Source organism: Neolamprologus multifasciatus, chromosome 4, assembly GCF_963576455.1.
Source record: "Neolamprologus multifasciatus chromosome 4, fNeoMul1.2, whole genome shotgun sequence".
NCBI lineage: Eukaryota > Metazoa > Chordata > Actinopteri > Cichliformes > Cichlidae > Neolamprologus > Neolamprologus multifasciatus.
Genome location: NC_140442.1, coordinates 2268809 through 2294942, shown reverse-complemented (window position 1 = coordinate 2294942; position 26134 = coordinate 2268809). Strand labels below are relative to the sequence as shown.

The window sequence follows — 26134 nt, the reverse complement described above, 5'->3', positions numbered from 1 at the left end:
CTTGTATTAAACAGAATATAATAGCATCAATATATTAAATCAAATGGCCTTTGTGCATCAGTATTGTTGGCTGGGAGCTGAAGGAAAAAGTAAACACACGAGATCTCATTATCAGACCAGGTGGGAGTGGAAAGGTTGTCAGTCGGTACAATGACCTTGAGATTGAGCACTCCTAAGCACAAACATCCTTCCAGCTTTCCAGCAAATTTCTCAACAGCATATCCAGCTCAGGCTCACAGAGGGGCGGGAGTGTGTAGCAGCTACCACAGGGTGAGAGGCAGCGTGCACCAAGAACAGGTCACATCCATCCATGCATCCTTCCATGCATCCATTCATGCATCCATCCATCCATCCATGCATCCATCCATGCATCCATCCATGCATCCATCCATGCATCCATGCATCCATGCATCCATCCCAGTAATGTGCCCCCTGCATTTTAAAGAGGTATCCTCAATGACTGTGGAAAGTGAAAACTATTAGAAAAATTCTCACAATCCTCTTTAAAAATATTTCCTTTCTAAGATTGTGCTACCACAAAAGATCTAAACTTAAATACACAAGACTTCCACCTGTAATTCAGGCAGTTAAACAAACATTAGGTGAATTTCGGGGAATTGCAGCTTTGTGTAGACACAGCCTCCTTTTGGTCAAATGTGATTTCCCTTCATGGACAGGTGTGTGTGATTCAGCCCACACGCTGTGTAAACAGTTCTTTCACAGCTATCTGAAAAGGGAAAAAGACACCGGAGCTCAGTTTACATCGCTTCAGCTATAACATTTCCAACCAGCTGTGCATTGCAGTAGAGCCAGTATTAACTGATGAACAAACTGCGCTTTGATATTTTTATCTGAGCCCAGTTCAGCCTTCACATCAAGCAGATAATCTGCTCTTCACAGGAGAAGACAGCAGCCCAATAACCCCTCCCACTGACCACTGAAATAGCAGGGCCATTTTATTTAGCTGTACATTAACTGTAGTATATTTAATAAAGTCATGTAAGATTTTATGTTCAAACTAGTCTGCCTCTTTAAGTCTCAGGGGGCTGTGCTGCTCTGCTGGCCCACCTGTGGGCAGTTTCTCCTGCCTGGGCTGTCTGCTTCGAGCCATCGAGCTCTTTGTATTTAGAGGCTGGATGCTGCTGCTCTTCACTGCCCAATAAATCAGGTCCTCTTTGTTACCTGCTAGTCTTTGTGCTCTTTGTTCTCTGCCCCAGTTTGTCTGTCTTCTTCACAGTGGCCTGTTTATAGCCCTCCTTGTAAACCTGTTTTTTTGTTTTTTTTTTAGTTACCACCAGTCATGGTCAGTAATTCCCAGTAGCTGTAAAGAGAAGGACTTGCCTGCCCTTTCTCCACTGACACACTTCTGTTTTGGGCCTATACCTGCCTAATTTGCCCCTTAAAAGCCCTGAAACTGACCAATAAAAAAACATCCACAAGAAAAACCTGGAACTCATAAAATAGTCCAAAACAAAAGTCCATGAAAGGCACTGGAGCAGAGGACACGGTCTATAAACATTTCAGGAGGTCGACCCAGAGGAGACTATAATGTTCAGGAGTCCGACCGCGGAGAAGACGGTGGCGATTGAGCAGGTCCAAAGGCTGTCTTTGCTGGTGAAGATGTCCAATCAGCGTCCTGGAAGGTGGCCGCCAACGCCAAACCAGACGTGGACGAAGTTGAGCAAGCTGAGCCGGACATGGATGAGGCAGGACCAGGCGACGGCGTGGAAGCCGCCGGTGGTGGAGCAGGAGGTGGCTGGACGGGCTCTCCTGAACCCCCAGATGATCTCTGGACTCCCCTGGTTATTTGGCATGCTCCACCCTTATCATAATTTTCCAATATAGTCATGTTTTTATAACTAAGCAAACATTAAAATTTAGATTTCTTTTACTCAAGCATTTAAAATACAATAATAATGCATTTAAACATCATAATAATAACACTCTGGTTAATGACAGCTTCCTTCCAACATGTTGCAGTTCAGTCAGTGGAAAGGTTTAGGCTGTAAAGATCCTCGTACTGCTGCTGGAATCTCAGCGCTTTCCTTCATGTCACACAAACATTCTGCATGACTAAGAAGAGGTTTCAGGCACTTTCAAGCAAACTTAACAAAATCAAAAAGTAATACAGCTCGGGAACCTTGACTTTTAATGAAGAAGCTTTATTTAAAATTTGCAGAAGTTAACAACAACAGTTATAAATGCAAATCAACAATCAATCAATAGTTAAATCAGTCTGTCTCTAAATAATCTATTCTTGATTCTGTGAGGTCTCATTAAGAAGAATCATTAAGCGCCGTCCTCCTGCACTGGCGTCCCAGCCGGGCGAGTTTCCATCTGAACTGTGCTTTTATTGTGTTTCTATTATTATCTATTCTTTCATGCACTAGAGACAAAGTAGCTTTAGCTTTAGCCGTGTCTTTACTGGAAATGATGTTTTGATTACCCATGACACATGTGAGTTTTATAGTGACTGAGATAAAATCCATCAAACTTATTGGTAATGTCACAAGAAAAACAATGGTGTGCTTGGTTTCAACGTAACTGCTACACCGTATAAGCGTGCACTGGCAGATTATACACACACCGTGTAGGCTTGTAGGCAGGTGCAAGAAATCTAAATCAAATAACTTTTGCAATCCACACTAAATACATAAACGCCAGAAACAAAGCAGAAGTAATAATATATAAAACAAAGAACACATAATCTGTGATTTCAGCCAGTCTCCTGTAGCGCCCACGCTTTGTGTTCTCTTTGTACTGTCTTCCTGCTTCCCCTCGGACTGCCTTCACTTCATCCAGGATTAGTTTCAGCAGGTCACAGTACTCAGGAAGGTAACACCTGTCTTTTACCTGGACTGTCTCTTCGGCTTCAGCAGACTCTGAGTGGGAAATGAAAGAGATCATTTATTGAGCGAGCTGCAACAACGTTTCTGGTCTGGTTGACTTTTGCTGTTTTCAGTGAAAAAGCTTAAAGATGTTCCCATCTGCCCAGCACTAATTAACAGATCAGCATATGGCAGTTAATAGACACCAAATCAGGGTTTAAAGAAGAGCGAATATTGTCTTAAACCCATTTGATGATTAGAAGGTTAAGCAGGACATTTTAGATGTCCTTCTCCCTAACAATATTTTTAAGTTCCAGATAACACACAAGACAATTAGCTAAACTGCAGGCATGTTTAAAGACAAAGACCTGGACCTCTAATTTCCTGCTTCTAAATAAGTTATTGCACTCTGCTCTAAAAATGTTAGACGCATGCTGTCTAACCAGATACTTACTCTCGCAGGCATTACCTTGACCTCCAGTAACATTGTGAGGAATCTTGGAGTCATTTTTGACCAGGACATGTCCTTCAATGTGTGTATTAAACAAATATGCTGGACTGCTTTCTTGTGTTTATGCAGTAGGGCTGCCACAAACGATTATTTTGATAGTCGACTAGTCACCGATTATTTTTGCGATTAGACTAATCAGATCATCATCCATTGGATGTAAAACTACAGCTTCTTGCACCAGCAGCATCTGCTCTTATATAACTATCATTAGCTTACAGCTTTAAGTGTTTCAGATATGTGCTAACTAAAAATAAAGACAAGATGATAGTTTATTAAATTTTAATGAAATTTGCAGATTGTTTCGGTTTAATAAACTCCTTGCTATATAAAATATAACAGGACACCGGAGTATATTCTCCAGCATCTCACACTTCTGATAATCAGCTGTCTGCTTGATGTTTATTCAGCTGTGTAAAAACTATAACTTTAATCTCAGCCAAACAGATTTACTCAGGAACAAATAAAATACTGAAAAAAGCCAAACAATAACATTTTTAAGTTATCTAAGTGACTTATATATCATGTTTAACCTGAGTAGTGAAAGACGGCGGTGGGTTTGAAAACGATTAGCCGGAGTCCGGTGTTCTCACGGCTCTAGTTAGCCTAGCCCCCGGCTAGCTATCGAGCTAGTGGGTAACAGACGTCTCCGAAAACGTCGGAGCGCTTTTGAAAATATGTGGTGTCTTGATAAACTGAGCAGATATTTGAGGCTTACACACCTACATTCTCGCCTGAAAATATGTTAAACGTTTATTTTGTGACCCAGAAAGAATAATAAGAGTAATATTAAAACTAACTAGCTGCCGCCATTGTTGACAACTGAGCTGGGCTGCGCTATGAATTCTGGGACACAGCTTCTTCTTCTTCGGGGTTTAACGGCAGCTGGCATCCTTGTACATGCAGTGCTGCCATCTTCTGTTTCAGTCCGTTATTACACTCTTAAATCCTACTACTTATTCCTGCGTCTTTTGTGATCTTACAAAGCTTCAAACGACGCGTCGACTATTAAATCAGTCGTCGACGATTTTGATAGTCGACTAATCGTGGCAGCCCTATTATGCAGTATAATAAACTAAAGTCCACTGAGAAGATGGGAACACCACCATACTCCAGTGATGCACAAAAAACAAAAACAAAACAGAGATAACAAACAGAAGGAAAAGAGCCAAACTGACAGGCGACAGGTGAAGAGTGAAGCTTGTTAATACAGAGCAGATAGGGATAATCAAGGAATCAGATTTTGGAAAAATGGGGCAGGAAATAAAACCCCAGGAGAAATGAAGACCAGTTTCTAAAATAAAACTAGAGAAAGACAGCAAAGCAGCTACAAGAAGTGTTTCTCCTCCTTATTGATCTCTGTGTTAGTTTCTTTGCAAAGAAAATCTACAAACACATACCTGTGACATCGCTTGTTTGCAGCTGAATATCCTCATGGGCCTCATGGGCCTTCTTACCACAATAACAATCGAGATCGATTAAGAAGGTCACCAGCATGGCCTCCAGGACACTAATCCCCACCAGGGCGAAAACTCCAGCACAGTATGCGGCTAGAAGGTGCAGAGAAATTGCTTGTCGGTGCGCTGTTACTAAAATCCCTCTACCTCATTAAAATCTCGATCTTAGATCTACAAGGCTGCTCACCGATCATCGGCACGCTCTTTTCTGTGGAGGGCAACATGTCCTGAAGAATTAGCAGTAAGACGGAGATGGACAGGAGTATCGTCACTTTGAAGCTCAGCTTTTCACCTCTGGCCTCACTAATGAAGAATGATGCCAAATCCAGGATGAGGAAAAAGAAAAGCGGCACGATAAGATTTATGACGTACAGCATTGGCTTCCTCTCCATTGTGACCTGTAAAACAGGCAGATTCATCAGACCTGGAGATAAAAAGCTGTCCACACAAAAAAAAAACATCACAAAAATATTTTCTTACCATGTATCTAAGTCTGTTTCTGGCTCTTGATCCATTAAAAGTTATCAAGCTTTTGAGTTCCCACTCTCCCATTGTAACCATGGCCTCTGCTGAGACTTTATTCAGCACGTTGTCACTGTTGAATGTTCCTAATTTTATCGTTTTCTCTATGGAGACAATAACAAAAGGAAGAAATTGTTACATCAATTGCTCTGGAGGTAATCGAACTCAATTTACAATATTTACCATTCGAGCTCATTGTTGAAAATGTGATGTTGCAGGATTGCGTATCAAAAGGAAACATCATGAGATCCAGACAGCAGGTGTAGGTCAGCCGCTGGCGTCCACTCGTGTACATCCAACCGCTGGAATTCACGGTGACCAGAAGACTCTCCTGAATGCTCCCGGTATCAGAAACACTGAGGGGACAACAGCAGACGCAGGAGGAGAGTCAGAAATTAACTTTATTTGTCACTCTCACTGTTATAATTTCAAGTTTTGCACTGAGTGTGTAATAAAGTTGTGTATTCATCTCCTGAGAACACCTCTATAAATGGTTTGGTAGCTCACTGTACACTTCAGGGTTGAACAAAAAAATTGCATAAAAATATGAACTAAAGCGCGATTTTTTAACATAATCCCTTCATTTCAAAGTAAATTAATGGATTCTGCTGGAAGGTAATTGGACAAATTAAATAACTGAAAATAAAACATTCATTTCCAATAGTTAGTTGAAAGCTCTTTGCTGGCAATTATAGCCTGAAGTCTCGAACTCATGGACATCACCAAATGCTGGCTTTCCCCCTTTTTAATACTCTGCCTTCAGTTGCTGTTTAATTTGTTGGCCTTTCTTTAGTCTTTAGTCTTCAACAAGTGAACTGCTCAGTTGGGTTAAGATCAGGTGACTGTCAGGCGTGGTGTGGTGGAGGCGAGGAAGAAGGAACCCAAACGCAGGACTCGCAGGTAGGTGAAGCCGGGTGATTTATTGTCGATGCAGTGAACACACAGAATAGAGGTAGGAAATGGCTGGCTGGACGACTGACTGAATGAATGAAGGACGGACTGAAAGGCTGACTGGCTGACTGAACACAGGCGGAAACAACAACATAACCTCAACATCAATGACACGACAAAGAACGAGTAGAAACAGAAGACTTAAATACACAGACTGATGAGGATGATAATGAGAGACCGGTGAGTACACAGCTGAACATAATCTGGCTAACGGCACGAGACGAGGTGACACAGGAACAAACAGGAAGTGAAACAGGCAGTGGCAAAATAAACTGAACATGAACAAAACGGAAAGCACTGGGTCACCGACCCAGGAACCCTGACAGTGACTGACTTGGCCATTTAAGAATATATCACTTCTTTGCTTTAATAAACTCCTGGGTTGCTTTGGCTGTATGTTTTGGGTCATTGTCCATCTGTCGTATGAAACACCGCCCAATCAATCTGACTGCATCTAGCTGGATTTGAGCAGAATTCATTCTGCTGCTTCTGTCCTGTGTCATATTAACAATAAACACTAGTGTCCCTGTCCCACTGGCAGCCATGTACACCCAAGCCATCACACTGCCTCCATCGTGGTTTACACATGATGTAGCAGTAAAGGTATTACTCCAATAATAAATCTACCATTTATATCCACTCGTTGTGATGGCCTGGGTGAGACCTGTGCAGAGTCTCAACCCCCAATTTTCAATTAACAAAATATCTTTGCAAATGTTCTGCGGACAAATGTTTCCTAGATGTCTGAACCCAGCTGTAGTCTAGATAAGTTATGTCTACAGTTTCACACTTGGACCAAAGTTGAAGTTTCAGTATTGTTAATCAGGTATTCAAGCTAATGTCAGTCAGACTTTTTCCTGGGCAGCTTGCTTTCCTTGTAGGAATTACCCCAGAATAAAACTGTATACAAGCCCAAGTTATTTTTGCACTTGTGTAATGAACAGTACTTACTCCTCATTGATTCTCACATCGGGGACCCACAGAAGTGATTTTGGAAGGGTTATCTCTTCTATCCCACAAAAGTCTGAAGAATTCCAAGTAAGGAACTCATTTGTCCAAGACTAGGAAAAGTAAAAGCTCGGATTTAAAGATAATTCTGACTTAACACGAACTGTGTGAGAGTTAAAAGAGCCAAGAATGTCACTAAAGTTGATATATTTACTGATAACAGACAATGGTTTTTCAAACAAGTCCACATTCTTACCATGTAGAGCCAGATGTGAGATGTGATAGTTTGAGACTTCTCCTCCTGCAGACAGTCAGCAACACCAACATCAGTATTCACGCACACTTTTCGGCTTGATTAGAATGCTGAATTCAGACGAATTATCTGCTCACACATATATATATATATATATATATATATATATATATATATATATATATATATATATATATATATATATATGCTTCTCTTCTACACTTCTCCCCTTATACACTTGTAGTCAGACAGTAATTTCCTTTTATGGACCTCCACACCTGGAAGTCTATATTTACAGAGCCGTAGTAGAAGATATTTCCCCTAAAACCTTTGAAGGACCAGGCCATAATTCCTTTTATGATGTGCATCTTTCCCTCGGAATGTTTTCAGACAAAGTTGGTTGGATAAAGTTTTACTTTCATTGGAAACTACAGGCAATCTCTTCATTCTACTAGCCACCAAAACAATCACATGAATGGTTGGATAAGTTATAACCATGCAAACTACTTGCAACTTGATTGTATCAAGTAACGAGTTTTACTTTACAAATTTGATAAAGCACAGTCCCTTGGATTTATTTTTGTGTAAACGTAGCTTTTAAATAAAGGTAACAGATTCATGAATATAATTTGATGTAAAAGGAGTATGGAGACACTCACCACTTCTAAAATACCCAATAGAAACATGTCGAGCTGAACGAGTGTGGAGTTGGTCCAGCTTTTCACTGGTCTCATGATTTGCAGAACAGTATTTGATTCAGTCATGTTTAAGTAGTTCAGCAGATCATAGTATGAACAGTCTGAAGTCTGACTGGTGGAAAACCCTGCTGGCAAAAAACACAAAATCGTAACTTACAGGCAAAATGTAAAACCTAAACATCAGAAACTGATCCAAGTAAAGTTCAGAAAAATAATTAAAATGTTCAAATCAAGGTCAAATGTAAAAACTCACCAATTAAAGAGAGAAAAGTTAGAGTCCTCAGACCAGTCATGGCTGTCTGCCTTCAGCCCCAGTAAACGCTTTTAAACTGCACAGCTGCTTATATAGAACAGAGTCATACAATAGTGTGAAGGAGAAATTAATATATGTAAAAAATGAACTGTCAAGTTCTAAAAATCCTTTTATTTTTTCCTGTGTGCTGTTGAAAGGGAAATAATACTAATCACCTCTACATTCATGTCATTGGCTGGCAGCTGAGTCAAAAAGTCAACATGTAAGTATTAAACCAGGAGAGAGTAGAAAGGTTTTCAGTGAGCAAACTCTTCGCAGTGCCCATAAATATTTAATGATAATTCAGTTTTACTTTGAAAAGTGACGCTCTAAGTCACTGATTATGAATTTATATTTTCAGGTATAATACAGAATGTAATTAACCGGAGGTTTTATGCAATTATGTGTGAAGTTTTCAGAAAGTTTAAGCACTGTTCAGAATGTAAAATTCAGCTATTCTTTAATTAACTCAGTTACTTGCAAAATACTTCAAAGACAACAGATCAAATACTGAAAGTGAGAAATAAAAGATTCTCAAATAAAATGTTTGATGAGGATATTCAAATAAAATAAAGGCATCCTTGTTTACTCAGCTTTCTCATAAAATGTTTGAACAATGATAAAATATTCTTCATTTTGGCTGTGTACAGTAGATTATACATTTAACACAGTTCAAGAGTTTAAAAAACATTTATAACCGTTGATAAATTATAGACATTTTTATGTATGACTACAACCTGTTTAAAATTCAATCCATGATCTACTTGGTGAGCCTGAGGATTAATCCATGTACAGTGGAAGCCTGGCTTAACAAAAAATTCAAGTCACTTAACGGCAATATTTCTGCCCATGGTGGCAAAATGCCCGCGTAACGAAATAGATAAAATAGAACATTTTAAAAAATTAAAATAAATTCCATAATGTTATATACATGTACACGTACGTATGTATGGATGCATACATATGCTTTTTTCTACCTCCACCACCTTTTCCTCCGCCAAGAACTTCGTCTTCAGCCAGCATCGCCTCACTCAAAAGGCGATGGAAAAATGTGCTTCGACTTACGAAAATTTTGACTTACGAAAGACCCTCTCGAACGAATTAATTTCGTAAGTCGGGGTTCCACTGTAACTTATTAATCGTGATTGATGTTATACCTGCAGTTGCCAGAAGGGGGAGCTCTGGCCTCCCTCCCAATAAGAGAATAAGCGGAAAGAGAAACATTGTGTCTGAGCATCGTTATTCGTTTGTCTCCTTTTAGGTATAAAATAAGGTTGGGCGATATGTAATTAAAGTCATAGTAAATTTTCCAACCGACAATCGTCAGTCCAATAAATGACGATAGGCGGAATATTTGCGCAGGTGACTTTTTGATGGGCGGAGCCATGTAACCCTGCATGGACTGATTTGCACATTTAGAATTTATAAGTTTTGTTTGGAGGGAATATTTTAACTTCGTTTCTTGTTTGTTTCAATCTACTTACCTACTTACTTTTTGGATTATTCATTCATTTATTTATTTATTTGACATGTACCAAATGCACAAAAGACTTAACATTGAGTCTGAGATTTTTTAACGTTTGACAGAAGAGACATCTTGATTCTTAGTTTTTGTTTAATTTTGTGTTTGTTGTTTGGTTGAGTGTGTAAGACAGATAAACTCTCTAACGGCCTGTAAACATGGTTAGAGTGGAAAAAAGAAGCCAGTTTTTCTTTGTTTCCCTACCCACAATTGTAGGTCTTTTTTTTTATTAAAAGAAAATGTTTTTGTTTTTTTCTGAACTACTGTTCGAGTAAATGAATCGCTGCATTTGGGCGCACCATAGGAGGGTGCATTTGCTTGCAGCTGGAAGAAGGCACCGTTAAAACAGCGCAATTATTTTTTCCATTGGCTGGTTCTCTTAGTTTCAGACAAAATGATTAGGAAACGTATTCATAGACAAATAAATAAATAACTCTTGTAAAAACAATCGGTAAAAGGCTAAGCCTATTGTCGATAGTCAATATAGTCATCCAAATGCCCAACCTTAGTATTAAATGAGCATTTCTGCTTTTGAACTGTAGAAATATATATGTTGAGATGTGCTGACTGCATTTGCAAATGTACCGATAGAATACTAGAATGTTTCGATGATTTATGTTTCCCTGTAATGTTAGGACACTGTTAAGCTTAGCGTTCTGTTGCTGGCTAGCATGGAGCACCATCCTGCCAGAGTGTGTATAAGACACATAGCATCATGTGCAAAATGCTTTGTTTATTTTCAGTACTTTTAACTTAATGATCTATTATGCTTATTGATTTATTAACCATTTTTGTAAATTCTCTGTGATTTTACATCAACTGTGACATAGCTGAGTTACAGTTCTTACCAGTTGCTCCACTTTGTTATAATACAACTTACTATCAACTACTCTCTGAGCTGTGATGAAGCAGCGTAACATAAGTTGGAAACAGAAAGTAAAATTCTACATTTTGAAACATGGCAACACCAATGAGCACAACTTTTACTTTGAAGGCAAATTTTGAAGGCAAATTTTTTTTTTTTACAAGTTTTGCTGAAGCACAGCAAATAGTTACCAATCATTTGCAGCATGTCAGCGTCTTCATTGGAAACTACAGGCAATCTCTTCATTCTACTAACCACCAAAACAATCACATGAATGGTTGGATAAGTTATAACCATGCAAACTACTTGCAACTTGATTGTATCAAGTAACGATCACAAACATCCAAGAAACCCTTACCAACTTGTTTGGGAATAGCAACAACTGGTCACAAGACAGTTGCCAACTTGTCTCTAGATGTGACTGAAGTTGAAAATAGAACCGTTTTGAGTTACTGGATACTTTTATTATACAGCAAGAAAAAAATACAACAGACCTTATTCATCCCACAAGTTGGGAAATTCATGTGTTACAGCAACCAAAACATTAATTAACCCAAGACAAAAAGCTTGAACAATATATAATAAGTCAAATAAATAGAATCTCACCAAACATCCGTAAGGTAAGAATCACACAGAAGAGTCATTACTGCTCCTGCATTCCTGTTGCGGAGGCCCATCCTCTAAGCTGTTGACCCTGGTCAGGAGTCTTCAACTGGACATAACCTGACACATGTTGAGATTTTTTTGATTCTGCTCACAGGCAGCTGACGAATGTGTTCAGAGGAACCATTCCTCAGAGATTTTGGTCCATATTGACATGATAGCATCATACAGTTGCACATCTATGATACGAGTCTCCCATTCCTACACATGCCAATGGTGCTCTATTGGACTGAAAGTGACTGTTGAAAATATTTGAGTACACCAAATTCATTTCCATCTCCAAAAAAAACAAATTGAGATTGTTTGAGGTTTGTGACAAAACGTGTTTTCCTGCTGAGTGTAGCCATCAGAGGTTAAGAGGCCCATTTGAACCATTCTCTGTAAACCCTGGATATAGATGAGACTCAGACAAAACCCTTTGGCAACAAGAAACCTGAATTATTCTAGTTTTGTATTTTATAATTAGTCTTTGTTCTTATGTTGTTTTCACTTTCTTTTCAATGACCTTCCAGAGTGGGTTTCCTCAAGTTTTAAAAAAGACGTGCAGTAGTTATTAACATGTTTCATCCTGCACTGCATGCATTTACTAACATTGCGTAGATGATGTTTCACAACTAAAACATCTATTTTCATGCACTGATGGATTACACACACAACACGAAATCTACTCAAATTCAAATCAGAACATTTGTGGAATCCACTTTAAATATGACAACACTACAAAAAGTGTGGAAGCAATCAAATATAAAACAAAGAACACGTGATCTATGATTGCAGCCAGTCTCCTGTAGCATTCTTGCTTTCCATTGACTTCGTCCTGTCTTCCAGTTTTCTCTTGAACTGCCTTCACTTCATCAAGGATTAACTTCAGAAGGTCACAGTCACTGGGTAGGTCACTTCTTTTCGGTTTCCCCTCACCCTTTTTTAAAGTTTCAGCAGAATCTGTGCAGGAAATAAAGACAATAGCCAATATAATAATCAGTTACTATAATACTAATAATATGAATATGATGCTTGTCAATTATTCCCAGTTGATTATTCCATGTCAGGGGAAAAAGCTTGGAATTGTCAACGAATTTCTATGTACATGGCCAGTGCCATAGAGTGGTTCATAGAGACCAAACTTAAGGTCAAACCATGGGGACTAATGGTCTGTAATTTCATTTCCATATCTCAAAAAAGAGGTTACCTTCCATGGGTTCCAGCTGAACATCAGTCTTGGCATTTTCACAGTTTTCAGCCTTCTTATAAAAACAACTAAAACCTTCAAAGTCCATTAAAAACATCACCAGCATGGTCTCCAGGACACTTACAGCCACCATTGTAAAGATGACCATGCAATAAATGGCTAGAAGTGAGATGCAGAGAGATTACGTGTCAGTGCTATTTTACAAAAGTCTGCCACAAAGAAAGATAAGATAAGAAATAAGATCTTTATTGTCACTGTTGCACAAACAATGAAAAACAGTTTAGCAGATCTTTGGTTTAGCAGCACAGATAGAGCAACAATATAAATATGTGGAAAAAATATATATACAACATAGTGCGAGTAAAATGTCTTATCTGAATCCTCACATAGGATTGGCATGTCTTTTTCAGTGGACGGCAATATGTCTGCAAGAAGCAGCAGTAAGACGGAGATGGACAGAAGTATCGTCACTTTGAAGCTCAGCTTTTCCCCTCTGGCCTCACTGATGAAGAATGAAGCCAAATCCATGATCAGGAAATAGAAGAGGGGTATGATGAAATCGATCACATAAAGCATCGGCTTCCTCAACATGGACACCTGTAAAAACAGAGTCATTAGAGACAAACAGATATGGGCATCTGTGAAAGAGCTATTACTGAAATCTCATCCCAGATATCGTCTTACTGTGAATGAAACGCGGCTTTTATTTTCAATGGTTTGGTTAGTTGAGTGTATGCCGATGTGTTTGAGTTCCCACTCTCCCCGTGTGAGCATGACAGTATCAGAGACTTGAGTAAGGAATCTTTCGTCGCTGATCGTTCCAAATGTTATAGAGTCCGCTATGAAGACAATAACAAATGACTCCAAATCATCTGCTCTGACAAAAAAGAGCAAGTGAACCAATTATTACAGTTAATCTGGTGTGTTTTACCCTCAGAGTTCAGAGATGAAAATGTGATGTAACACGTTTGCAAATCAAAGGGGAACACGGAGAGATTTAAACGGCACGCAAAGCTCAGCCGCTGCTGAAAGTCTGCCTTCACTGAACCGTTGGAATACACAGTGACCAGTGGACTCATCCGCATGCTCCCATCATCAGAAACACTGCAGAGAGAAGAGGAAACGCATCAGTCATCCACCAGTAGAGTCATTAAGGGGTTGGTTATTCATCATCAAAGCTTGCCCACAGCTGGCTGTTTCAGTTTCTTTCCTTTAACCAGTGGTGTTGGAGATCTTAAAAGTGATGAAATTATAAAAACAGAAAAGCACTGTTAGATTTTTAACCGCTGTGCAGTACCGTGTGAAAAGCATCTGGCAACAGCTTCGTTTTTCAGCATGACAACGATCTCAAACACACTCCCAATTCAGTAAAAGCAGACCTGGATAGAAAGACACAATTAAACTCTACCAACCATTGATTGGCCTCCTCAGAGCTTGGACCTCAACATTATTGAAGCAGTGTGGGATTCTCTTAAAAGAGAACAGGACAAAAGAAGGAAACATCCTAAGAAGAGCTGTAAGTGTCCTTCAAGAAGCCTGGAGCCTACTTAAAGAAATTACAATAAAGATTGGTCGTATCAAATAGTGTCTTCCAAGCTTGTTAGAATGATATGAACTCCGTATAATTTTGTATACTACATTTCCGTGTATGTTTGCGCATTACTGTCACGGTCCTGAGCAGAGATGGGCAGAAAACGTAATTAGATTACCGTTACTTTCCCGTAGGAACGCTGCGTTACTGTGTTACTAAAACCGTAATTTTTTTTTGCAAGAACGTCTCATGACAGTGACGTAAGCGAGTGCGACGTTCGTGACAACAGCTGTGTGCAGATCAACAATGGATCATATATCGAGTGCAGAGAGAGTATGAGCGTGCAGCGTTTAAAGCGTGGAAGTACTGACCTTACTTTGAGTTTGATTCCATAAAAAGTGACAAAAACATTAGTGTCCGTTGTGCGTGGGAAGAAAACTTCTTTTTACAGCGAAAAAAACCCCTAAACTTCCAAGCAAGCACCGAGTAGCTACGACGTAATGGGAAACTCACAGAGAAACTCGCGGATTCTTCCACTGACCGCTGCACACCTGCACCAGGGTAACCCTCCGCCTACCCCACTCCTGCTTTACAGGTGAAAATAGAGCAACAGGACCGCTAGTCTTTGACTTTATTTATTTTCTGCTGTGTTTTACTTGCATCTATTTGAAAGACTGAGTGTAAACACACAAAAAAATATATTTTATTTTATGTGCTGGAATGTGCAGAAAATAGGTTTAAATGTTAAACTAATTTCTTCCAGTCAGAGAATGTTGCAGATAATTTAATCTTTGCTTGATGCATAAAGTTAAAAGATTAAAACTAATAAAACAAGTTTTAAAAAGAGACTTTTCCATTTGATTACATTTTGTATGATGATTATGCAGAAAAAGTAGAATTGGGCTGAAAGATCTATCACTTTATCACCTATTCAGGTTGTAAATCGTGTTTTTAAAAAGTAACTAAGTAACTAAGTAATTAATTACTTTTGAAAATAAGTAATCAGTAAAGTAACGGGATTACTTTTGAAAAAAGTAATCAGTAATTAGTTACTGATTACTTTTTTCAAGTAACTTGACCAACACTGGTCCTGAGTCTGTGACCCAGTGTTTTGTGTTGTTTATTATTAATAGTCTTTGCTTTTGTGCTATTTGGAGTTCTTGGTCTCTTGGTTTCTCTGTCTTCCATGTTTGCTCTGTTTTACTGTGTCCTATGTTTATGTTTCTACTTTTGCTTCCCTTGTCTCGTCCTGCCTAATCACTCCCAGCTGTGCTCTCCTCCTGTGCCTCATTCCCCTCGTTATCCCTCATTGTGTTCTTTTTTAGTTTGCTTTTCATCTCTGCAAGTTTGCATTTGGGTCCTCTCCTGCCTGCACACAGCCAGTTTGTGACAGTTTAAATCACTGCACCCATTTCCCATTTTCCTAGCAAAATATGGCTCAAGACTTTTGCACAGTCCTGTACCCTTTTATATAAAACCCCTGCAAACAAAAGCTACATTTCTGCAATGAGCTATACTTACTCTTCAATAATGATTACATCAGGGAACCACAGCATTGATGTCATAATGGACAGCTTTTCTATCCCACAAAACTCTGACGGGTTCCAAGTCAGGAATTCATTTGTCCAACTCTGGAAAGAATGAAAAGCTGAGTTTTAAAAAGTGCCAGAAAAAATATGAATAATAGAAATAATGAATAAAACACGAGCCTACAGAGCTGGTGTTTATGTAACTGCTGATTGAACAATGCTGACAAATGGACCAAAGTGATCGTCTTGGTTTTTGAATGTGCCACACAGATTCTTACCATGTGGACCCTGATTTCATTAGTGAAAGTTTGAGACTTCTCATCCTGGAAACAGTAAAGAGCAAAGAGATGAGTTATCGAGGGAATTTCCAAGGAACTGTGTTGTTCTCTTAAAAGGATCAGTATTTATTTATCCACACAGTCAGGGGTGTATTTCTTTATCCTCTAAGGTTCTGATGCTCTAAAACAATAATGCATCCAAAAAATGTTGTGCTGTGTAAAAGGTGAACCTAAATTATTTGCAAATCATCACAAGTGTGGTTGAAGATCAGACACATCCTAAGGTATAATGTTTGAAACGCTTTTCTGCTTTTGTTCAGTCCATGCAAGAAGGACGATGAGGATGCTCACCGATTCTAAAATGCCCAACAAAAACAAGTCCACCTGAACAAAGGTGCTTCTGGTCCAGTTTTTCACTGGTCGCATGGTTTCCAGAGCAACATTTGATGAGGTCAGGTTCAAGTAGTCCAGTAGATTATAGTATGAGCACTCTGAAGTCAGACTGCAGGAAAACCCAGCTGGGAAGATGAAACATGTAGACAAGAAAAACACGTGGCCTGAAACTTCAGATCCTGCACAACTACAGAGAGAACTTCTCTTTAACATTTGGTTAAAGTCTAATGTAAAAACTCACCAATTACAGAGATAAAAGCCAGAGTCTGTAGAGCAGCCATGGCCTTTTGCTCTCACCTCAGTCTGGGTAAACCCTTTTAAACTGTAGAGTCGTACACAAAACAAAGCAATACAAAATTGTGCATGAGACCTTTGCATTGTCTATTATAGACAAACTCCTATTTGTCCCTCTGTGTGGTTGAACATGATACCAATCACTCGTACAGAACTATTGTTGAGCTACAAATGAAGCACAAAGTCAACATAAGCAGATCTCATTATCACATCAAGTCTAAATGGAAAGGTTTCCCACTTCCACTTGACGTAACAGTGAATGATCCCACAAAGTATTTGGCCTCTAGTCAAATAGAAGCTTCACATGTGGCTCTAAATCACTGTAATTAAAAATGCTTAAATGCGCACAAGAGGATTTTCAACAGTCGGGAGATTCAGGAGCAAATTCTGATCCTCCCATTTGAAAGGTCACAGCGGAAACTAAGACTCATCGGGCCAGGCAGCATATTTCCAATCTTCTGTTGTTCAGTTTTAAACAGCTGTAGCTTCAGTTTCCTGTCTTTAGCTGACAGCAGCGGCACTCAGTGTCATCTTCTGTTGCTGTAGTTAATCTGCTTCAGGTTTCAACATAATGCATATTCTAAACATAATAAGAACTAACTGTCAAACAGCTCTCAGAATAGCAGTTAAGTAACGTTTGCTCAACTGCTGTTGGCAACAAACCCCCCGTCTCATCAGGCAGTACTGATGATACCGCTAATAAGATACTGGAACTGCTGGTGGTTTGTGAAGTAAGCACGGGCACTGGATTATAATCCAGAACTGCTCCTCCTTAGACTGGGTACCATAACTCCAGGTCTGCAAGTCTGTAAAACCGATCTGGCTGCAGTTTTTTAGAGAGCAGAAATGTGTTTTTCCTGTGTGATGACTGGATGCAATCATTTGCAAATCTCATACATTTTATTCACTGTAGATACAATTATATCCAACCCGCGAGATGATTTCATATGTTCATCATTAGAGGCCTGCCGGTTGTTATTGGAGAGATTGCAAAGCTGAGTGCAGAACTGATCAAATTAGGAGCTGGCTAAAGATTTTTTCTCCCTGCTAATACCCATTTTTTCAATAATTTTCCACTGTGGAGGACAAAAGGTTTTAAACTTGTCTATCCATCTTCTTCCACTTTTCCAGGGCTGGGTTGCGGGGGCAGCAGCCCAAGCAGAGAAGCCCAGACCTCCCTCTCCCCAGCCACCTCCTCCAGCTTGTCCGGGGGAACACCAAGGCATTCCCAGGCCAGCCAAGCGATATAATCTCTCCAGTGTGTCCTGGGTCTGCCCCGGGGCCTCCTCTTGTTGGGACATGCCCAGATAGCCTCACCCAGGAGGCGCCCAGGAGGCGTCCTTGTCAGATGCCCGAACCACCTCAGCTGGCTGAAAACAGTGAGCAGCATAGAGGTGAGCTTTTATTCACCCAAATTGAACCTTCTCACATCTACCACTATTCATCCAGCTCTGCGTGCAGTTTTAGGAACAGTATATATTTCATGTCTTTGCACTATCGCTGCCCTAATTGACCAATGTTTTGCAAAAAATGGGATATAGGTATGAATATGACTTCACTCAAGTGCAGCAGTTATGCAATAGTGCACCCTTTTAAAAAATAAATACAACTTACTGTTAAAGCTCAATCCATGCAAAGGGGACTATAATTCAATTCAATTCAATTCAATTCAATTTTATTTATATAGCGCCAAATCACAACAAATGTCGCCTCAAGGCGCTTCATAGATACAGAGAAAAGCCCAACAATCATATGACCCCCTATGAGCAAGCACTTTGGCGACAGTGGGAAGGAAAAACTCCCTTTTAACAGGAAGAAACCTCCGGCAGAACCAGGCTCAGGGAGGGGCGGCCATCTGCTGTGATTGGTTGGGGTGAGAGAAGGAAGACAGGATAAAGACATGCTGTGGAAGAGAGACAGAGATTAATAACAGATACGATTCAATACAGAGAGGTCTGTTAACACATAGTGAGTGAGAAAGGTGACTGGAAAGGAAAAACTCAATGCATCATGGGAATCCCCCGGCAGCCTACATCTATTGCAGCATAACTAAGGGAGGATTCAGGGTCACCTGGTCCAGCCCTAACTATATGCTTTAGCAAAAAGGAAGGTTTTAAGCCTAATCTTAAAAGTAGAGATAGTGTCTGTCTCCTGAATCCAAACTGGAAGCTGGTTCCACAGAAGAGGGGCCTGAAAACTGAAGGCTCTGCCTCCCATTCTACTTTTAAATACTCTAGGAACAACAAGTAGGCCTGCAGAGCGAGAGCGAAGTGCTCTAATAGGGTGATATGGTACTACAAGGTCATTAAGATAAGATGGGGCCTGATTATTTAAGACCTTGTATGTGAGGAGCAGGATTTTGAATTCAATTCTGGATTTAACAGGAAGCCAATGAAGGGAAGCCAAAACAGGAGAAATATGCTCTCTCTTTCTAGTCCCTGTCAGTACTCTTGCTGCAGCATTTTGGATTAACTGAAGGCTTTTCAGTGAGTTTTTTGGACATCCTGATAATAATGAATTGCAGTAGTCCAGCCTGGAAGTAATAAATGCATGAACTAGTTTTTCAGCGTCACTCTGAGACAGGATATTTCTAATTTTAGAGATGTTGCGCAAATGGAAGAACGCAGTCTTACATATTTGTTTAATATGTGCGTTGAAGGACATATCCTGGTCAAAAATGACTCCAAGGTTCCTCACAGTGTTACTGGAGGCCAAGGTAATGCCATCCAGAGTAAGAATCTGGTTAGATACCATATTTCTAAGCTTTTCAGCGCCGAGTACAATGACCTCAGTTTTATCTGAGTTAAGAAGCAGAAAGTTAGTGGCCATCCAGGTCTTTATGTCTTTAAGACATTCCTGCAGTTTAACTAATTGGTGTGTGTTATCTGGCTTCATGGACAGATAGAGCTGGGTGTCATCTGCATAGCAGTGAAAATGTATGCTATGTCTTCTAATGATGCTGCCTAGGGGAAGCATGTATAATGTAAACAGAATTGGTCCTAGCACTGAACCCTGTGGAACTCCATAATTAACCTCAGTGTGTGAAGAGGACTCTCCATTTACATGCACAAATTGGAGTCTATTAGATAGATATGATACAAACCACTGCAGTGCAATACCTGTAATACCTACAGCATGTTCTAATCGCTCTAATAGGATATTATGGTCAACAGTATCGAATGCTGCACTAAGGTCAAGAAGGACAAGCACAGAGATGAGTCCACTGTCAGAGGCCATAAGAAGATCATTTGTAACCTTCAATAAAGCTGTTTCTGTGCTGTGATGAGCTCTGAAACCTGACTGAAACTCTTCAAATAAACCATTCCTCTGCAGATGATCTGTTAGCTGTTTGACAACTACTCTTTCAAGGATTTTTGATATGAAAGGAAGGTTGGAGATTGGCCTATAATTAGCTAAGACTGCTGGGTCTAGAGATGGCTTTTTGAGTAAAGGTTTAACTGCAGCCACCTTGAAGGCCTGTGGTACATAGCCGATTATTAGAGATAGGTTGATCATATATAAGATCGAAGAATTAATCAATGGCAGGACTTCTTTGAGCAGTTTTGTAGGAATGGGGTCTAAAAGACACGTTGATGGTTTGGAGGAAGTAATTATTGAAGTTAACTCAGAAAGATCGATTGGAGAAAAAGAGTCTAACTTAACATCAATGGAACTAAGAGTAGCTGTAGATAATATTACATCTGTGGGATGATTATTGGTAATTTTTTCTCTAATGATAAAAATTTTATTTGTGAAGAAGTTCATGAAGTCATCACTAGTTAACGTTAAAGGGATGGTTGGCTCAACAGAGCTCTGACTTTTTGTCAGCCTGGCTACAGTGCTGAAGAGAAACCTGGGGTTGTTCTTATTTTCTTCAATCACTGATGAGTAGTAAGATGTTCTGGCTTTGCGGAGGGCTTTCTTATAAAGCAACAAACTATTTCTCCAGGCTAAATGATGATCCTCTAAATTTGTGACACGCCATTTCCTCTCCAGATTACGAGTCATCTGCTTTAGGGTACGTGTTTGAGAATTATACCACGGGGTCAGGTACTTCTGATTAGAGACCTTAGTTTTCACTGGAGCTACAGTATCCAGAGTCGTACGTAGTGAGGAGGTGAAATTATTAACAAGATAATCGACCTCTGTTGGGGTAGCGTTCAGATAGCTGCTCTGCTCTGTGTTGGTACAGGGCATTGACGATGATAACAGTGGCTGGATTATATTCTTAAACTTAGTTACAGCGCTTTCAGAAAGACATCTACTTTGATAAAGTCCACTCTCCACTGCTGCGTAATCAATTATTGTAAATGTAAATGTTATCAAGAAATGATCAGACAGGAGAGGGTTTTCAGGAAACACTGTTAAATGTTCAGTTTCTATGCCATATGTTAAAACAAGATCTAGAGTGTGATTAAAGTGGTGGGTGGGTTCTTTTACATTTTGAGAGAAACCAATTGAGTCTAACAACAGATTAAATGCCATGTTGAGGCTGTCATTTTTAGCATCTACATGGATGTTAAAATCACCCACAATAATTATTTTATCTGAGCTCAGAACTAAATTAGATATAAAGTCTGAGAAATCAGACAGAAACTCTGTGTAAGGCCCAGGTGGACGATAGATGATAACAAGTAAGACTGGTTTCTGAGTTTCACAGCTGGGGTGGACAATGCTAAGCATCAGGCTTTCAAATGAATTAAAAGTCTGTCTTGGTCTTTCATTAATTAATAGACTGGTGTGAAAAATTGCTGCCACACCGCCCCCTCGACCTGTGCTTCGAGATTTCTGGTAGTTAGAATGACTCGGGGGTGTTGATTCATTTAAACTAACATAATCATCCTGCTGCAACCAGGTTTCAGTAAGGCAGAGTAAATCAATTTGTTGATCAATTATTAAGTCATGTACTAACAGAGACTTGGAGGAGAGAGACCTAATATTTAATAATCCACATTTCACTGTTTTACTCTTTGGTTCTGATGTAGATACTGTATTGTTCTTTCTTTGTGATTGTTTAAGTTGTTTGTTGCTGGTTTTTAGTTTGTTTTTTGTCTTTTTGGAAGCAGACACAGTCTCTATGGAGATGGGTTTTTGGGGGGGTAGCAGGAGGAGAGAAGCTGCAGAGAGGCGTGTAAGACTGCAACTCTGCTTCCTGGTCCCAACTCTGGATAGTCATGTTTTGAGGGGTTTAATAAATTTGTCCATATTTCTAGAAATGAGAGCTGCTCCATCCAAAGTGGGATGGATGCCATCTCTCCTAACAAGACCAGGTTTCCTCCAGAAGGTTTGCCAATTATCTATGAAGCCCACATCGTTTCTGGGACACCACTCAGACAGCCAGCAATTTAAGGAGAACATGCGGCTAAACATGTCACTCCTGGTCTGATTGGGGAGGGGACCAGAGAAAACTACAGAGTCCGACATTGTTTTGGCAAAGTTACACACCGATTCAATATTGATTTTAGTGACCTCCGATTGGCGTAACCGGGTGTCATTACTGCCGACGTGAATTATGATTTTATTGAATTTACGTTTACCCTTAGCCAGCAGTTTTAAATTTCCTTCAATGTCGCCTGCTCTGGCCCCTGGAAGACAATTGACTATGGTTGCCGGTGTCTCTAGCTTCACATGTCTGAGAACAGAATCACCAATTACCAGAGTTTGACCCCCGGCGGGTGTGTCACCGAGTGGGGAAAAACGGTTAGACACATGAACGGGTTGGTGGTGTACCTGGGGCTTCTGTTTAGGACTACGCTTCCTCCTCACCGTTACCCAGCCTTTCCCCAGCTGCTTGGGGTCTGCCGGGGAACAGCTAGCGGGGCCTACGCTATCTTCGGCTGCACCAGCTACAGGGGCCTGGCTAGCTAAGGGTGAGAGCAGGGTGCAAAGCCGAGTCTCCAATTCAGTAATCCTGGCCTCCAGAGCTGCAAATATGCTACATTTGTTACAGATATCATTACTGCTAAAGGAGGCCGAGGAGTAACTAAACATCTGACACAATGAGCAAGAAAGTGCAGAAGGGACAGGTGAAGTAGCCATGGTGCTAACGGGTCGGCTACGAGCTAAGCTAGCGAAACAGTACAGAGACAGTGAGTGAATACTATAAATTAGGTAGTGAGTACACAGAAAGTGTGCTTCGGATGAAGCATGTGAAGATTATACTGTGAAAAAAGAATGTATTTAAAAGTTGTTAATTAAACTGCTAAGCAAATAAGCTACTCAGAAACACCACTGTGTTTGAGCAGGAACAGGAAGCGATACTATACCACAGAGCGAGCGAGCGAACACCAAGTGACCCGAGCGAGCGAACACCAAGTCACTGCCACTTCCAAAATCCCAACAAATACATATCCAGCTGATTGAGGGTGGCGGCGTTCCAGTCTTTCACTGGTCGCATGATTTGCAGTGCAGAGTCTGATCCTGTCCTGATCCTGAAAGAAACATTTAGAAATAAAGCAAATAGACAAAGTTTCAGTAACTGATGCATTCCATGTATAATGCAGTGCAATAACTCACCAATTAATAACAGGGAATCTCGAGTCCCTGGAGTGCCCATTTGTCTCGTTTACTTTCACCTGAATCTGAAGAAAACCTTCACGGTGACGCTGCTTACAGTAAAACAGAATAAAAGAGTGGATGAGACCTCAGTACATGAAATTATTTTCACTATTAGATCCCAGATTGTTAGATCAGGTGAGAGTGGGTAAAGTTTTAAGTGAGCAAAATGCTTATTAGAGCTGTGGACAACAAAAATAAGGCAGATGAATTATGTAGGATCTCTCTCTTTTATCTCTTTTTATCTAACTTATTCTGTTAGATCCATAATTAACGATCAATAGTCACAAATGACTGTATGTAATTTGATGTAAATAAAGCTTAGATGTTGAATATTCAGTTTACACTCAAACAGAAAATAAATGCTTACCTGAAAAACTCCCAGACAGGTTTTGCAGGCTGCAGTAAGACATCTGCCAGAGGATCATCTGCTGGTCAGCGATAAGTCGGTGACCTTTTAATATTGGGGAGACAGAACGTTCCACTGTGTTATGGGTGGGGCAGATTAGTATAAGTGGCACTGTCTTTAATTTCTGGACTGTAAATAAATTGGTGATTTTTGAAGGTCTGTGTTTTCACTCTGTGACACACAAATCAGTGCTTTTTCTGAGTTTGGTTTCTGCTGGTGTTTTGAAGAGTTACTTCACCTGTAAATCTCCAGTGTTTCCTTTGTTTTCCTGCATTACCATCATTAGTTGTGTTTCACCTGCTTGCTCTGTGTTTGTGTGTGTTTAGTCTCATCAGTTTGACTGTTTGCTCACCATTGTTCTTGCTTACACTCCTTTTTGGGGGGTTTCTGTTTTGCTTTACTTGCTCTCGGGACTTCGTGCAACTTTCGCTTTTGTATCAGCCAATAAAGCCTCGCCTTTCGTTTATTTGACTTGGCTCCAGGTCCTCCAATGGTTTTTTAAGTTAATGCTTAAATAATTAAAATCCTGACAACAATACATCTGTATTACTGTGATGTCATTGTCATCACATCAGGTTTCATGTTCCATTTAATGTTGATCCTTTATTTATTTAGCATCACGTCTTCAGTCTCAATCATAATGACACGTCAGATAAAAGTCAATATTTGTCTGGCTGTCTGACAGCAGATTGTTATCATATTCACTATATGGACAAAAATATTGGAACACCTCCATCATCCACAGGTACGGATATGGAGTGTGGTCTCCCCTTTGCAGCTATGACAGCTTCCACTCTTGCGGAAGCTGTCATAGCTTTTTTCTGCAGGATTTCGGCGCGTATCTGCCTATCAAGTGTTTGATATAGTTGATGTGCAAGCTCATCTGCACCACACTCGTGCGGTCTGTCACTTCATGGCTGAGCTGCTGTGGTTCTCAAATGCTTCCACTTTGCAATAATACTACTTCAGCATGGAGTATACTTTACGCGTCTGTGAGTCCACTTGGGTCCCAGTGACGTAAATTTCATCATCCGATTGTTAGCGTGAGGGTCTGTGCAAACTGATGTGATTCAGTGGTGGCTTCCTGTTACACAGACTTGTGTCTGTAAAGGCAGACTGCATGGCTGGTTGCTTCAATTCATACACCTGAATTCAAATATTAACAGGTGTGACCAGAGATGGGCAGTAACGCGTTACTGTAATCCGATTACTTTTTTCAAGTAACGAGTAAAGTAAGGGATTACTATTGCAAAAACGGTAATTAGATTACCGTTACTTCCCCGTAGGAACGCTGCGTTACTGCGTTACTAAAACCGTGATTTTTTTGCGAGAATGTCTCATGACAGTGACGTAAGCGAGTGCGACGTTCGTGACAACAGCTGTGTGCAGATCAACAATGGATCATATATCGAGTGCAGAGAGAGTATGAGCGTGCAGCGTTTAACGCGTGGAAGTACTGACCTTACTTTGAGTTTGATTCCATAAAAAGTGACAAAAACATTAGTGTCCGTTGTGCGTGGGAAGAAAACTTCTTTTTACAGCGAAAAAAACCCCTAAACTTCCAAACAAGCACCGAGTAGCTACGACGTAATGGGAAACTCACAGAGAAACTCGCGGATTCTTCCACTGACCGCTGCACACCTGCACCAGGGTAACCCTCCGCCTACCCCACTCCTGCTTTACAGGTGAAAATAGAGCAACAGGACCGCTAGTCTTTGACTTTATTTATTTTCTGCTGTGTTTTACTTGAAAGACTGAGTGTAAACACACACAAAATATTTTTATTTTATGTGCTGGAATGTGCAGAAAATAAGTTTAAATGTTAAACTAATTTCTTCAAGTCAGAGAATGTTGCATATAATTAAATGTTTGCTTGATGCATAAAGTTAAAAGATTAAAACTAATAAAACAAGTTTTAAAAAGAGACTTTTCCATTTGATTACATTTTGTATGATGATTATGTAGAAAAAGTAGAATTGGGCTAAAAGATCTATCACTTTATCACCTATTCAGGTTGTAAATCGTGCTTTTAAAAAGTAACTAAGTAACTAATTACTTTTGAAAAAGTAATCAGTAAAGTAATGGGATTACTTTTTGGGGGAAGTAATCAGTAATTAGTTACTGATTACTTTTTTCAAGTAACTTGACCAACACTGGGTGTGACCCAATAGACCAGATAGTGTAGCTAGCAAGCTCCAGTAGTTCGCTAAGGAACGTGCAAAATGATGTTGCTTAGAGCTTAATAATCCACACTGCAGGTACAAATCAGTGCTCAATGAGATATAAGGTTTATGTTGAACAGAAGCCTTCTCTTTCTGAAAAAGTCGAGCAAGTCTAGACATCTAGGTGAAGATCGACTTGCATATCTTGTATACAACTTTGATTTGGGAACCCCCCCTTTTTTTTTTTTTTTTTTTTTTTTTTTTAAACACGATAATGTTAATTAGAT

At 39.9% G+C, this 26134-nt stretch overlaps 2 protein-coding genes and 1 long non-coding RNA gene across 4 annotated transcripts; all 3 read right to left on the bottom strand.

Moving 5' to 3' along the window:
* Positions 1–1564: 1564 nt before the first annotated feature.
* LOC146519463 (5-hydroxytryptamine receptor 3A-like) lies at positions 1565–9259 on the bottom strand. The gene is made up of 9 exons (XM_085155788.1): positions 8419–9259; positions 8127–8290; positions 7471–7515; positions 7218–7327; positions 5499–5671; positions 5274–5419; positions 4981–5191; positions 4737–4886; positions 1565–2882 (listed from the first exon to the last, which is right to left on the bottom strand). The coding sequence occupies exons 1-9, from the start codon at positions 8456–8458 to the stop codon at positions 2623–2625; spliced, it is 1299 nt and encodes a 432-aa protein (XP_085011914.1). The 5' UTR covers positions 8459–9259; the 3' UTR covers positions 1565–2622.
* A 2027-nt stretch (positions 9260–11286) lies between these two features.
* Positions 11287–18368, bottom strand: LOC146519462 (5-hydroxytryptamine receptor 3A-like). 2 transcript variants are annotated; one of them, XM_085158188.1, is made up of 9 exons: positions 16669–18368; positions 16386–16552; positions 16035–16079; positions 15749–15858; positions 13628–13800; positions 13381–13535; positions 13083–13293; positions 12697–12855; positions 11287–12449 (listed from the first exon to the last, which is right to left on the bottom strand). In XM_085158188.1, exons 1-9 carry the CDS (start codon positions 16706–16708, stop codon positions 12187–12189), a joined length of 1323 nt encoding a protein of 440 aa, XP_085014314.1. In that variant the 5' UTR covers positions 16709–18368; the 3' UTR covers positions 11287–12186. The 2 variants fall into 2 exon arrangements, with proteins under 2 accessions (XP_085014314.1, XP_085014313.1); XM_085158187.1 differs by lacking the exon at positions 16669–18368 and having other exon boundaries at positions 16386–16657.
* A 2086-nt stretch (positions 18369–20454) lies between these two features.
* LOC146519461 (uncharacterized) lies at positions 20455–26108 on the bottom strand. The gene is made up of 2 exons (XR_014873901.1): positions 25147–26108; positions 20455–23730 (listed from the first exon to the last, which is right to left on the bottom strand). It is a non-coding gene; the product is annotated as an uncharacterized LOC146519461 (long non-coding RNA).
* Positions 26109–26134: the final 26 nt, after the last annotated feature.

Bases quoted from the DNA above. Each gene is read 5' to 3' on its own strand.
- LOC146519463 (XM_085155788.1), bottom strand. From the start codon at position 8,458: ATGACTGGTCTGAGGACTCTAACTTTTCTCTCTTTAATTG. The intron at 8,291-8,418 runs GTGAGTTTTTAC...TTTTGCCAGCAG, and splicing joins AACTTTTCTCTCTTTAATTG to GGTTTTCCACCAGTCAGACT. The intron at 5,672-7,217 runs GTAAGTACTGTT...TTGTCCCCTCAG, and splicing joins GATGTGAGAATCAATGAGGA to TGTTTCTGATACCGGGAGCA.
- LOC146519462 (XM_085158187.1), bottom strand. From the start codon at position 16,640: ATGTTAAAGAGAAGTTCTCTCTGTAGTTGTGCAGGATCTGAAGTTTCA. The intron at 13,801-15,748 runs GTAAGTATAGCT...TTCTCTCTGCAG, and splicing joins GATGTAATCATTATTGAAGA to TGTTTCTGATGATGGGAGCA. The intron at 13,294-13,380 runs GTAAGACGATAT...CTGTTTTTACAG, and splicing joins AAAGCCGCGTTTCATTCACA to GTGTCCATGTTGAGGAAGCC.